This window comes from Nicotiana sylvestris, chromosome 10 (assembly GCF_000393655.2).
Source record: "Nicotiana sylvestris chromosome 10, ASM39365v2, whole genome shotgun sequence".
Taxonomy (NCBI): Eukaryota; Viridiplantae; Streptophyta; class Magnoliopsida; order Solanales; family Solanaceae; genus Nicotiana; species Nicotiana sylvestris.
Genome location: NC_091066.1, coordinates 11,036,950 through 11,048,740, shown reverse-complemented (window position 1 = coordinate 11,048,740; position 11,791 = coordinate 11,036,950). Strand labels below are relative to the sequence as shown.

Below are 11,791 nucleotides of genomic sequence, written 5' to 3'. Positions count from 1 at the left end.
ATGCAAAGGAAGCTGCTAACCAAAGATAGGCTGGCTAAAAGAGGGATCAACTTAGATGGCCTATGTGTATTATGTGGAAATGCCCCAGAATCAATAGAGCACCTGTTCTATGAGTGTCACTTCTCTAAGCTGTGTATTAATGAAGTTCTTCAGTGGCTGAAGATAAAAATAACAAACTATGAAGGGCAGCATCTATGGAAAAGAATTGGTAGGAAAATGGGAAACAAATTTAGAAGGGAGTTCTCCTATGCTGTACTGGCTGCATTGAGCTACCACATATGGAAGGGGAGAAACAAAGCTTTATGGCAAAGTTCTGTGCCTAGGCCTAGCAAGTTATGTGACCAGATAAAAAAGGAATGCAGAGTTCGTGTGATGGAGATAATCAACAAAAGGAAGCAGAACAAGGATAGAAGAAGTATATAGCTAAATAGAAGATAGAAATACTATATGCACAGTATAGGATACAATCAGACTTACTTGTGCTTAGACGAGTAAGTACAGATTTATATATAGTCAGGTGTTAGAGATGTTTTGCTTTTCTTCATTGTACTTGTTCCGGTGATAGAATAAAAAAATTTCATTCCAACAAAAAAAAATGACAACTAATTTTGCTGTAGATAGTTTAGTTCATAAAAAAGACATGCCTTATTATTGATCGTCCAGCATATAATAGTCATTTCAATCAACTCATATACTTTTCGTCTTGAACAAAGAATAGTTATCAGAAGGGCAGTTCCTAGTTAAGCGTTTGCGTTCACAAAGACTAACTGGTTTAGATGAGTCATTTCCAGAGTTAAAGTAATCATTTTTTATAAAGATAGATAGCCACAACAACAACGACCCAGACCCAATAAAATCCTACAAGTGGGGTATGAGAAGGATAGTGTGTATGCAGACCTTACCCCTACCCCGAAAGAATAGAAAGGTTGTTTCCAAAAAACCCTCGGCTCAAGAAGATGAAAAAGGCGAGAAGAGGGGGGGGGGGCAATATATTAGTACTAGAAATAAGCAGAACCAGAAAAGTAAGCCCGACGCTATGAAAACGTGAGGACAGGGAGAACACAACATAAACCCCTTCTAAGACTACCCCTATCAAACTAATCTCACCCCTGGACTTGACTATCTCCTAACCTACAACCCTAATTCTTGACCTCTGCACCTTCCTATCAAAGGTCATGTCGTCAGAAAAGATAGATAGCATTACTACTATTCAATATACGTATGCCAAAAATGTTAGTCTAGATAAGTAAATACGTAAGATTCCAGCTTCTAGCTACCAGCCCCTCGGCCTTGCTATATTAATCATTTGCATAAGCAATCATCTGGAATTGTTTTTATTTAACCAAGGTGTCAAATAAAAGATACTCCCCTATTCTGACCAAAGAGATAATATTAGCATCATAAGAACTAGAAAATAGTTGAAATGTAATAACAAAACCAGAAAAATAAGCCCGACGCTATGAAAACGTGAGGACAGGGAGAACACAACATAAACCCCTTCTAAGACTACCCCTATCAAACTAATCTCACCCCTGGACTTGACTATCTCCTAACCTACAACCCTAATGCTTGACCTCAGCACCTTCCTATCAAAGGTCATGTCGTCAGAAAAGATAGATAGCATTACTACTATTCAATATACGTATGCCAAAAATGTTAGTCTAGATAAGTAAATACGTAAGATTCCAGCTTCTAGCTACCAGCCCCTCGGCCTTGCTATATTAATCATTTGCATAAGCAATCATCTGGAATTGTTTTTATTTAACCAAGGTGTCAAATAAAAGATACTCCCCTATTCTGGTTTATGTGAACATATTTCCTTTTTGGTCCGTTCCAAAAAAAATAATCTTCTTTGTAAATTTGGAAATAGTTTAGCTTAAACTTTCGATTCTATGCTTAATGAAAAGTTTTGATAACCACACAAATACTCTGGCATGTTTACCACCACAAGTTTCAAAAGAATTATAGCCATACAAATATTTTGACTTGTTGAGAACTGCAAATTTTAAAAGTCTTTATTTTTTTCTTAAATTTCGTGCTCAGTCAAACAGTTCACATAAATTGGAACGGATGGAGTATATAATTAGCAAAAGGCACGTCCGAGAAATTGGAGAATTGATTTAACAGAGTTTTAAAATGAGACCTGAATCTGAATTGGGATTTTCGTCTCCTATAAACATCTCGAAACCAGAATTCTGACAATCTTCAACTTGTGTTTCCCATATATCCTTGCTGACTTGACGACATATTTGCTGCAATAGCTTACCTCAATTGACTTTAGACAACAGATGTCTTAGAAACAAGAAGGGATCTACTCAAGATCGATCCAGTGATGCAAAACCAAGCGTTCAAGGTAAGGAAAGGCATCCTCCAATACGATACCCTTATGCAAAATTATGGAGCCAATATGTGACCAGTACGAGCTCCATTCTCCAATACGATACCCTTCACCATATATGGACATGCGTCGAAAAGAATTGGCATTTTGCTCCCAGCGAATATATAGAGATATTAGTAAAATTATAAGAGTAATTGTCAATATAACTTGACCATTTAATTTATTAAACCAAAAGAGTACTATTAATTGGAATATGTTTAATCAATAAGAGAAGATTCTTTTCCTTTGCTTTCTCCTTGCAGAACTTATGCAACAGGTCATGGACGCGATATACTTTGATCTTACCTTTAGAACTCTTTGTAAATTTTTTTTTGAAGAAAATAAAATAATATATAAACAGAAATATAAATGAAACAGAAGTTAATCCGAGTCCACTGAATTCACACTGTTTCCTTAAGGAATTTATGTTTAACCAAAAAATAGGAATATCGATCAAAGCTTATTTTTAGAAGAACTCGGGTTACTGATAATCAAATGTAGAACAAATAAAAGAAATTGACTTTACTGATTGCAAAATAAGTAGAAGAAAGCAAAGTAAATCAGTGTATTCTAATAGTATTTCGTGTCGTTACAAATGTTCATTCCTCACCTTTTATAGCTATTTCTAAGTAATACGTTTTTCTCCTTTCATAATGGAGTCATTATGGACAATTAATGGCATTTAATGTAACATTATAATTGGCAATCGTAATTGTTTCAATATAGATTCTGTAACGTTTTCCGTAATTAATGCCTATTAATTACCGATAACACGTATCTATATCCCTTTTGCTATTTAGATTCATTCTTCTGATGCCTCTTCAGAATTTCAAGAGGTTCGATCACTTATCCGTTCTGGTTTTCTTGGATCTTTGCCCGTGCCTGTTTAAAGTTAATGCCTCTTCAACTATTCTTCGCTAACTGTCATTCCTTTACTGGTCCACGTGTCAATCCATGTCAGCACATAATTAATTTAATTTTTCCCAATACAGATAGTCCCGCCACTTGCTATTTATTCAGCAATAGAATATTTGGGAAGTTGATCTCATTAAAGCTGGAATTTTTGCCGCCATTATACCTTCTCTGGAACCGACGCTTCATGTGTCACTTCATTTAATGCTTGTGACACGTGGCATTCTCTGATTAGATCTGCAACTCTTCAGCATCTTTTAGGGCTTTGTTGCGGCTTCATTAATTACGAAGCGATAGTTTCCATCATTATACCTTTCCCTTTGACGGTTGCTCCTGAGTATAAATATAGCTTTTGCCTTTGTCTTTTTCATAAAAAGTTACCCATCTTAGAATATTCATTCTTGTTTTCTTCTTCCTCGTACAACCATGTCTTCTTCGAACCCTAATCCTCGAGGAGTCCCCATTGTTGATAAACTTCCTCTTGTTCCTGTTAGAAGCACAAGAGGGGGAAGATTACGTAGTTTAGGATCTTCATCTGTACGGGGTGCTTCTTTACCTCCAGTGAGTTCTACTCCTCCTTGTAGAACTAGGGGTTCTCTTTCTCATAAACCTTCATCTAGAAGTAAAGATTCTAATGCACCAGTTCGTGAGCCTCTAGTAGATGAGATTATCCATATTGAACTATCCTTTTATACTGATAGAGAATCGATTAGAAACCAAGTTTCTTCTATGTCTTATTTAGACCGTGATGATGTTTATCCTTCTCAAATTACCGAAGGTTTAATCTCTATTGTTCATAGGGATTGCCATTGGAGACCTGATTTCCCCATCATAATTCCTAATGCAAACCAAAGAATTACATCTTACTTGACCGGGTTTTTCTTTGTGTATACATATCCCTTTACATTGAATTTTAAACATCCCATTGACCCTGTATCATTGAGTTTTGCCGTTTTTTTAACATTTGTCTAGGACAAATTGGCCCCATTGTGTGGAGGGTTGTTGCTTGTTTAAAGCACTTAACAAAGATGGCTAATTTGCCTTTTACTTTCTTCCATTTGATCCATCTCTATTCTCCTAAGCTTTTCCGCCATGAGATCTTCACTTTAGTGGCGAGAAGTAAAAGAGTGCTAGTTAGCCCTGAAGATGACATGGACCGTGGCTGGTATGCCAGGTTTGTTGCTGCCCCTACTGTTGGTTTAGTAGGTGAAAAAAATGTTCCATTCCCTGAAAAGTGAAATTTTGCACGTAAGTTTTACTTTTGTAATTTTCCTCTTTTTTTATTTGGAAAGGGTTTACTTTTCCCGCGGTTGTTTAACTTTTCCTTTTTTCAGCAACCATGAGAACTGTTGACGAGATTCCCAATTTCCGTGGTTGGGTAGAAAAGTTATTATCTGTTGCTCCGATGGAAGTTAGATCTTGGAAAAATCTTTTACACCGGTTTGGTTGGAAGGTTAAAACTCATGGTAAATGCTTTACCCCCCTCCTTTTAATATTTTCATTCAACTCTCCCTTAAAATTTATTTAACCTTTCTTTTTATCAGGGTTTCCCATACGTGGTGTAACTGCTGAAGTAGTTGCGGCTTCTAGAGTTTCTTTGGAAAGAGCTCAAGAGATAATCTTGGGTTCTTCATCGAAAAGGAAAGATGATACAACTCGGGATTTTGGGGAGGAAAAGGAACAGGATGGAAGTTCCTTGGTTAAAAGACCGCGGGCCAGAAAACGCATCATTTCAGATAATGAAGTGACTCCTCCTCGTTCTGCTCTTACAACCGAGCCTGTTGAAGCCACCCTGGTGAGCTCTGACGATGATACTCTTGTGGTTGCTCGTAACTCTAATGATCAGCTTTTTTCTCGTGGGTTTGATAGTGAGAACTTGGATTTAGTTTCTGATGAAGTACCCCTTGCTTCTTTTACCATGCCTGTCACTGTGGTGAGTTCTTTTCCAGTTGCTACTGCTACTGTTTCTGCTCCGCCCAAGTTGTTTTAACTTCCTCTACAACTCCCACTGCTACTGTTTCTCATACTGAGGTTGGTTCTTTGAGTGGAAGTGGAGCAATGAAGCAAATTACCATCGAGGTCCCTGCCGATGGCAATCTTCTGAAAAAGTTAGGTCAGGCTGACGTATGGTTGAAACCCCTGATCGGTCCAGTTGAAAGGTCTAAGCTTGAGAGTCATAACTCTTTGACTTGGATGAATGCATAGTACAATCATCGTTAAAGGTATTTACTTCTTTTCCACTTTATTCCATCCTTCTTTTATTTAGGTTCTTACCCCTTTCTTATTTTTTAGATCAATCTTATTGGCACAAAGATGATGAAGAGGGTTTCTCATACGGAGCAGTTAATGCACGATTATCAGATTGAAGCAGACAACTGGAAAGAACAATATGAAAACCTTCAACTTGATATGGAAGTGTTAGAAGAGAACAAGTGCACCTTAGAGCAGCAATTGAAGGTTTTGACTTCAGAGTTAGCAGTTGAGAAGGCTTCCTCAAATCAAGCTGACGAGGACAAAAATCTCCTCGAGACATCATTTTCTAAGCAACTCTCCAAAGCCAGTGAAGAGATTAGAGGGTTGAAGGCATTGCTAAATGAGAAAGAGGTTTACTCCGGTGAACTTATGCAAACACTTACCCAGACCCAAGAAGATCTTCATGAGTCTTCTGATAAGGTCAGGTTTTTAAAAGTTCACTTGCCCCTCTGCAATCTTCTTATAATGCTGCTTTGGCCGAGAAAGAAATGCTTAAAAACGAGATTGATCAATGGGAGAGAGATTCTGAGATCCTTGAGGACAAGACTGCTATTAAAGTGAGTTGGACTATTTTAAACACACGCCATGATACCCTTGTGGAGGCTAGCCAAGAGGGTTTTAACTTGGATACTGAGTTAGCCAAAATAAAAGAGACCATTGAAAAAACTCAGCAAAGCCAAGATTTTCATTCTCTCATGGTTGATACTCTTGAGCATGTTGAAAATGATATAGGCACGGTGAATGTCCCAGCTCTTTCAAATCAAGTCGAGCCTGTTGATGATGCTGCTTTAGACTCTTCTTCCGCCCCCCAGTGAAAGTTTTAAGAAGGTTAACTCCTTTTCTTTTTTTTTCTTAGTGGAATTTGGTTTTACCCCTGGTCCCATTTGGGGGTTTAGTTTTTGGAAATGACAAGTCCCCAGACCTTTTCGGGGCATTTTGTAAAAGTTTCAATCAGTTTATGACTAAGTTCGTACTTAGTCTAAACTTAATATTATAAAGTTTTTATTTCAACTTAATTATCCTGAGTTCCTGTTTTACTCGATTTGCCTTGTCTTATTATATAAATTCAAGATCTTGCTTTTTGATTAATGGGTTTTCGTTATACCCTTTTTGCATTTTTTTTATAAAATGCTATACTAACTTCATGTATCTTTGAATCAGACATGAAATTATAAAAGAGAGCCCTTTTATATACGACACTAAATGAAGAAGACATCTCAACTTCGTAACGGTGTAAATATAAGAAAAAGTAATAGGAACACACATGTTTCTTGAAATAACTTTGATAAAGTTTTCATTTGAAGGTACCAGCCGGTGGGTATTCCCTTTCCATAGAAATAGTATCTCTTTAGATGAACAACATTTCAATTTGAAGGTAGAATCTTGTCATCCATTGTTTCCAGTTCGTATGCTCTTTTTCCTACGATACCGTGAATCTTATAAGGTCCTTCCCAAGTTGGACTTAGCTTTCCTGCATTATCTGCCCTCGTTGATTGGAAAACTTTCTTGAGTACGAAGTCCCCAATCTTAAAGTATCTGAGATGAGCTTTCCGGTTGTAGTATCATTCCATAACTTGTTTTTGCGCTGCCATCCTTATTAATGCAACTTCTCTCCTTTCTTCAAGTAAGTCCAAGTTTACTCGCATCTCTTCTTCATTTGACTCCTCCGCTGCTTGAGTGTATCTCGTTCTTGGTTCCCCTATCTCGATTGGAATTAAAGCTGCAGCTCCATATACAAGTGAGAATGGTGTTTCCCCCGTACTTGTTTTTGCGGTTGTTCGATAAGCCCACAAGATCCCAAGTAGCACCTCTGGCCAATTGCCTTTAGATTCCTCTAATCTTTTCTTCAAGTTGTTGATAATGACTTTATTTGTGGATTCAGCTTGTCCATCACCCACCAGATGGTAAGGTGTTGAAGTAATCCTTTTAATTTGCCAACTTTGAAAAAATTCTGTGATTTGTACACCTATAAATTGCGGGCTGTTATCACATACGATCTCCTTTGGCACACCAAATCGGCATATGATGTTTCGCCAAATGAAATCTCTAATCTCTTTTTCTCGCACCTGCTTAAAATCTCCTACTGCTACCCACTTAGTAAAGTAATTAGTGAGTACTAACAAAAATCTTACCTTGCCTTTGGCTTGGGGTTGTGGACCCACTATATCCATCCCCCATTTCATAAAAGGCCACGTTGCAATAACCAGATACAACAATTCAGCAGGTCGATGCATGTTGTTACCGTATCTTTGGCACTTGTCACATTTAGCCACAAAATTTTCCGCGTCTTGTTCCATTTTTGGCCAATAATAGCTAGCTCTAATCATGGGTTTTACTAAAGAGCTTCCTCCCGCATGATTTCCACAATGTCACTCGTGTATTTATCTCATCATATATTCTGTTTGAGAAGGTCTGAGGCACCTTGCTAGAGGACCACCGAACATTTTACGATAAAGATTGCCTTGCTTTAAACAACATTGAGCAGCTTTTTTACGAAGTGCTTGAGCTTTTTTCTTATCTTCAGGTAAAATCCCATACTGCAAAAAAGTAACAATCTCGTTCCTCCAATCCTAAGTTAAATTATTGAAATTTACCTCGTTTTTGTCTTGATCAAGTACTGAATGAAATAAATGAATTACAGAAGCATTTTCATCATTTGTTATTTCTGCAACGGATGCAAGATTAGCTAGGGCGTCTGCTTCGGCATTTTCCTCTCTCGGTATCTGCACGACTTTCCAAGTTTGGAATTGCCTAACCAGATCACGTGCCTTTTTCAGGTATTGCTGCATCCTTGCCTCTCTGGCTGTATAAGTCCCCATAATCTAGTTAACTACAAGCTGTGAATCACTTTTGATTACGACCTGTTCTATGCCAATCTCTCGGGCCAGTTCTAAACCTGCAATCACAGCTTCATACTCTGCCTCATTGTTAGTAATATGGTAACATTTTATGGCTTGTCGTATGGTTTCCCCCGTAGGTGGTACGAAAACAATACCTAGACATGCCCCTTTTACATTTGATGAACCATCAATAAATAAAGTCCAAGTTCCTGGATTAGACCCATTGAATACCTGTAGTTCTTTTTTTGCTTCTAGTTGTATCCCTTGGCTAAAATCTGCCACAAAATCTGCTAGCACTTGCGACTTTATTGCGGTTCTAGGTTGATATGTAATGTCATATTCACTTAGCTCTATGACCCACTTGTCTAATCTACCCAATAACTCATGCTTATGCAATATATTACACAAGGGATAGGCAGTCACTGTAGAGATGGGATTACATTGAAAATAAGGTCTTAACTTCCTAGATGCCATAATTAATGCAAGTGTAAGTTTTTCTAGATGAGGATACCGAGTCTCAGCATCTAATAATGACTTGCTAACATAATAAATTGGAGACTGTTTACCTTGGTCTTCACGAGCTAACACAACACTTACTGCCACTTCTGAAACAACAAGGTTGTTGAGTGGTTTCTCCCCATCTTTTGGTTTTGCAAGCAACGATGGATTTGACAAGTATACTTTCAAATTTTTAAGTGTTTGTTGACATTCCTCAGACCATTCGAATTGATCCTATTTTTTTAGAGCTGAAAAGAACATGAAGCATTTTTCTGATGATTTGGAAATGAATCTTCCTAAAGCTGCTATTCTCCCTATCAGTCTTTGTACTTCCTTTTTGCTTGTTAGTGTATCAGGGATTTCCTCGATAGCTTTAATCTGTTTGGGATTTACTTCAATGCCACAGTTAGAAACGAGAAATACCAAGAACTTACCCGACGCAACTCCAAATGCACATTTCTCAGGGTTTAACTTCATGTTAAATTTACGAAGAATCTGAAATGTATTAGACAAGTGTTGGATATGATCCCCTGCTTGTTGTGACTTGACTAGCATATCATCTATGTAGACCTTCATGTTTTTCCCTTAATGTTCTTGGGATCCATTTTTATTTGATTATAGCCTGAATATGCATCTAAAAAACTTAACAATTCATGTCCTGCAGTGGCATCAATTAGTTGATCTATATGAGGTAATGGAAAAGAATATTTAGGACAAGTTTTGTTTAGGTCATTATAATCTACACAAACTCGCCACTTACAATTCTTTTTAGGCACTATTACAGTATCAGCTAACCAATTTGGATATTTTACCTCGCGGATGGACCCAATTTTCAAAGGTTTTTGTACCTCATCTTGGATCACCTGATTTTTAAAAGATCCTTGATTTCTCTTCTTTTGTTTAACATGTGGGTACGATGGATCTTCGTTTAACTTGTGGGTCATCACTTGCGGAGGTATTCTTGTCATATCAGAATAGGACCAGGCAAAACAATCCACGTTAGTTTTCAAAAACTCAGTCAACTTGCCTTTCATTTCTTGGCTTAGGTTGGCCCCAATGTAGACTTTCCTTTCAGGCCAGGGTGCAAATAGTATTACAGCTTCCAATTCCTCAATCGTTGTTTTGATGTTTTCATTTTCCTCTAGCTCTTGGATGGTATAGGGCCTCGAGTCTACATCTGTTCGCCCGTGCTCAGTTGAGGCTTGTGTTGCAACATCCTCAACTAGATTCTATGATTGCTATTTCTCTTCATTTTTTGCACTTGAATCTGCCACGGAATTAATGCTCCTAGACACTTGCTGGTCACCACGGATTTGCCATATTCCCCATTGTGAAGGGAATTTAATAACTTGATGCAGGGTAGATGGAACAACATCCATTTCATGAATCCATGGTCTTCCGAGAATCATATTGTAAGCCATGTCCATCTCTACCACCTGAAATTTTGTGTCTTTGACAACTCCTTCTACGAATGTGGTGAGTACTATCTCCCCTTTTATTACGACGCTCGAGTTGTCAAAACCAGATAAAGTGTGCGCCTTGGGTATCAGCTTATCTTCAGCTTGCATTTCATTTACCACCCTTAGTAGGATGATATTCATGGAGCTACCTGGATCAATCAAAACTTGTTTCACATTAGTGTCATGTACAAGTAAAGATATTACCAGTGCATCATTGTGTGAGGTTAGCAAGTCATCTGCGTCTGCATCATCAAACGTAATACTTTCTTCTTCTAAAACCCGTCGAACTCGCTTCTCGTGTGTAACTGTAATTTTTGAAACCTTCTTGGCTGTCATAAATGTTACGCCATTAATTTCCTCTCCTCTTCTTAACATTAACTGTCCTTTTTTGGTGAAGGGGATTTAAGAGGTTCCTACATGTTTTTCATATAGGCTTGCTTCCCCTTCTCACCAAATAGGTCAGTCAAATATCCTTGCTTTAATAAATGTTCAACTTTACCTCACACCAAAATCAGGATTTCTCCTATTCGGGTTGGATCTCATTTCCCTTGGGCATCGTACCTTGTCTCACATGCTTCTTAATATTGCCACTAACTCTGACGTACTAACATTAAAACTGTAACCGCCAAACTTTGCCTTCAAGTTTCTTCCATCATCTCGCGTCTCTCATGTGTTTTGCTCTTTTCTGAACCTTGATGATGAACCTGATTCTCTGTCTCTTGATCTATGACCGTACCTTGAGTTATCTTGTTTTGAACGTGAGTTTCTCCCTGCTGGTCCCATATAAGGTTCGTACCTGTTTTTATCAGACCTCTTTTCAGTTTCAGCTCGTCTTGAACTCACCTTTTCATCCTTTTGAGTTTGAATAATGGTATCTTCTTCTATTTGTAGCTTCGTGATGTATCTATTATAAACATCATTCCAAGTTGTTGCTGGAAATTCTCGTAAGCTTTCCTTGAGTCTCCTCGTGGCTTCTGAACTTTTCTCATTTAAATTACTTGCAAATGCCATAGCTGCCCAGTTATCAGGTACATGTGGTAGCATCATCCTCTCATACTGGAACTTATCTACGAATTCCCGAAGCAGCTCCATATCTCCTTATTTTATTTTGAAAATATCCTCCATTCTTTTTTCAACTTTTTGAGCTCCCGAGTATGCTTTGATAAATGAATCTGCAAGCTCAGAAAAAGAATCTATTGAATTTTTGGGTAAAAGAGAGTACCATGTTAATGCTCCCTTGGTGAAGGTTTCACCGAATTTTTTGACCAAAACTTATTCAATTTCTTGCTTGGTCAAGTCGTTGCCCTTTACACCAGTTGTGAATGCAGTTATGTGATCTCGTGGATCAGTTGTTCAATCATATTTCGAAATATCGGGCTTCTTGAATTTCTTCAGTATTGGTAGAGAAGCAGCACTTGGCTTCCAAGGTTATTGTGAGTATTTATCCATGT

General features: G+C 37.8%; 3 protein-coding genes across 3 annotated transcripts; 1 reads left to right on the top strand and 2 right to left on the bottom strand.

The window, feature by feature from the left end:
* Positions 1–3,267, top strand: LOC138879000 (uncharacterized). Its single transcript, XM_070158571.1, has 2 exons — positions 1–415; positions 3,203–3,267. Exons 1-2 carry the CDS (start codon positions 1–3, stop codon positions 3,265–3,267), a joined length of 480 nt encoding a protein of 159 aa, XP_070014672.1.
* Positions 3,268–7,923: 4,656 nt separating this feature from the next.
* On the bottom strand, positions 7,924–9,456 carry LOC138878999 (uncharacterized). Its single transcript, XM_070158570.1, has 5 exons — positions 9,211–9,456; positions 8,949–9,114; positions 8,439–8,804; positions 8,137–8,345; positions 7,924–8,079 (listed from the first exon to the last, which is right to left on the bottom strand). Exons 1-5 carry the CDS (start codon positions 9,454–9,456, stop codon positions 7,924–7,926), a joined length of 1,143 nt encoding a protein of 380 aa, XP_070014671.1.
* A 662-nt stretch (positions 9,457–10,118) lies between these two features.
* On the bottom strand, positions 10,119–10,715 carry LOC138878998 (uncharacterized). The gene has a single exon (XM_070158569.1). It carries the CDS (start codon positions 10,713–10,715, stop codon positions 10,119–10,121), a length of 597 nt encoding a protein of 198 aa, XP_070014670.1.
* Positions 10,716–11,791: the final 1,076 nt, after the last annotated feature.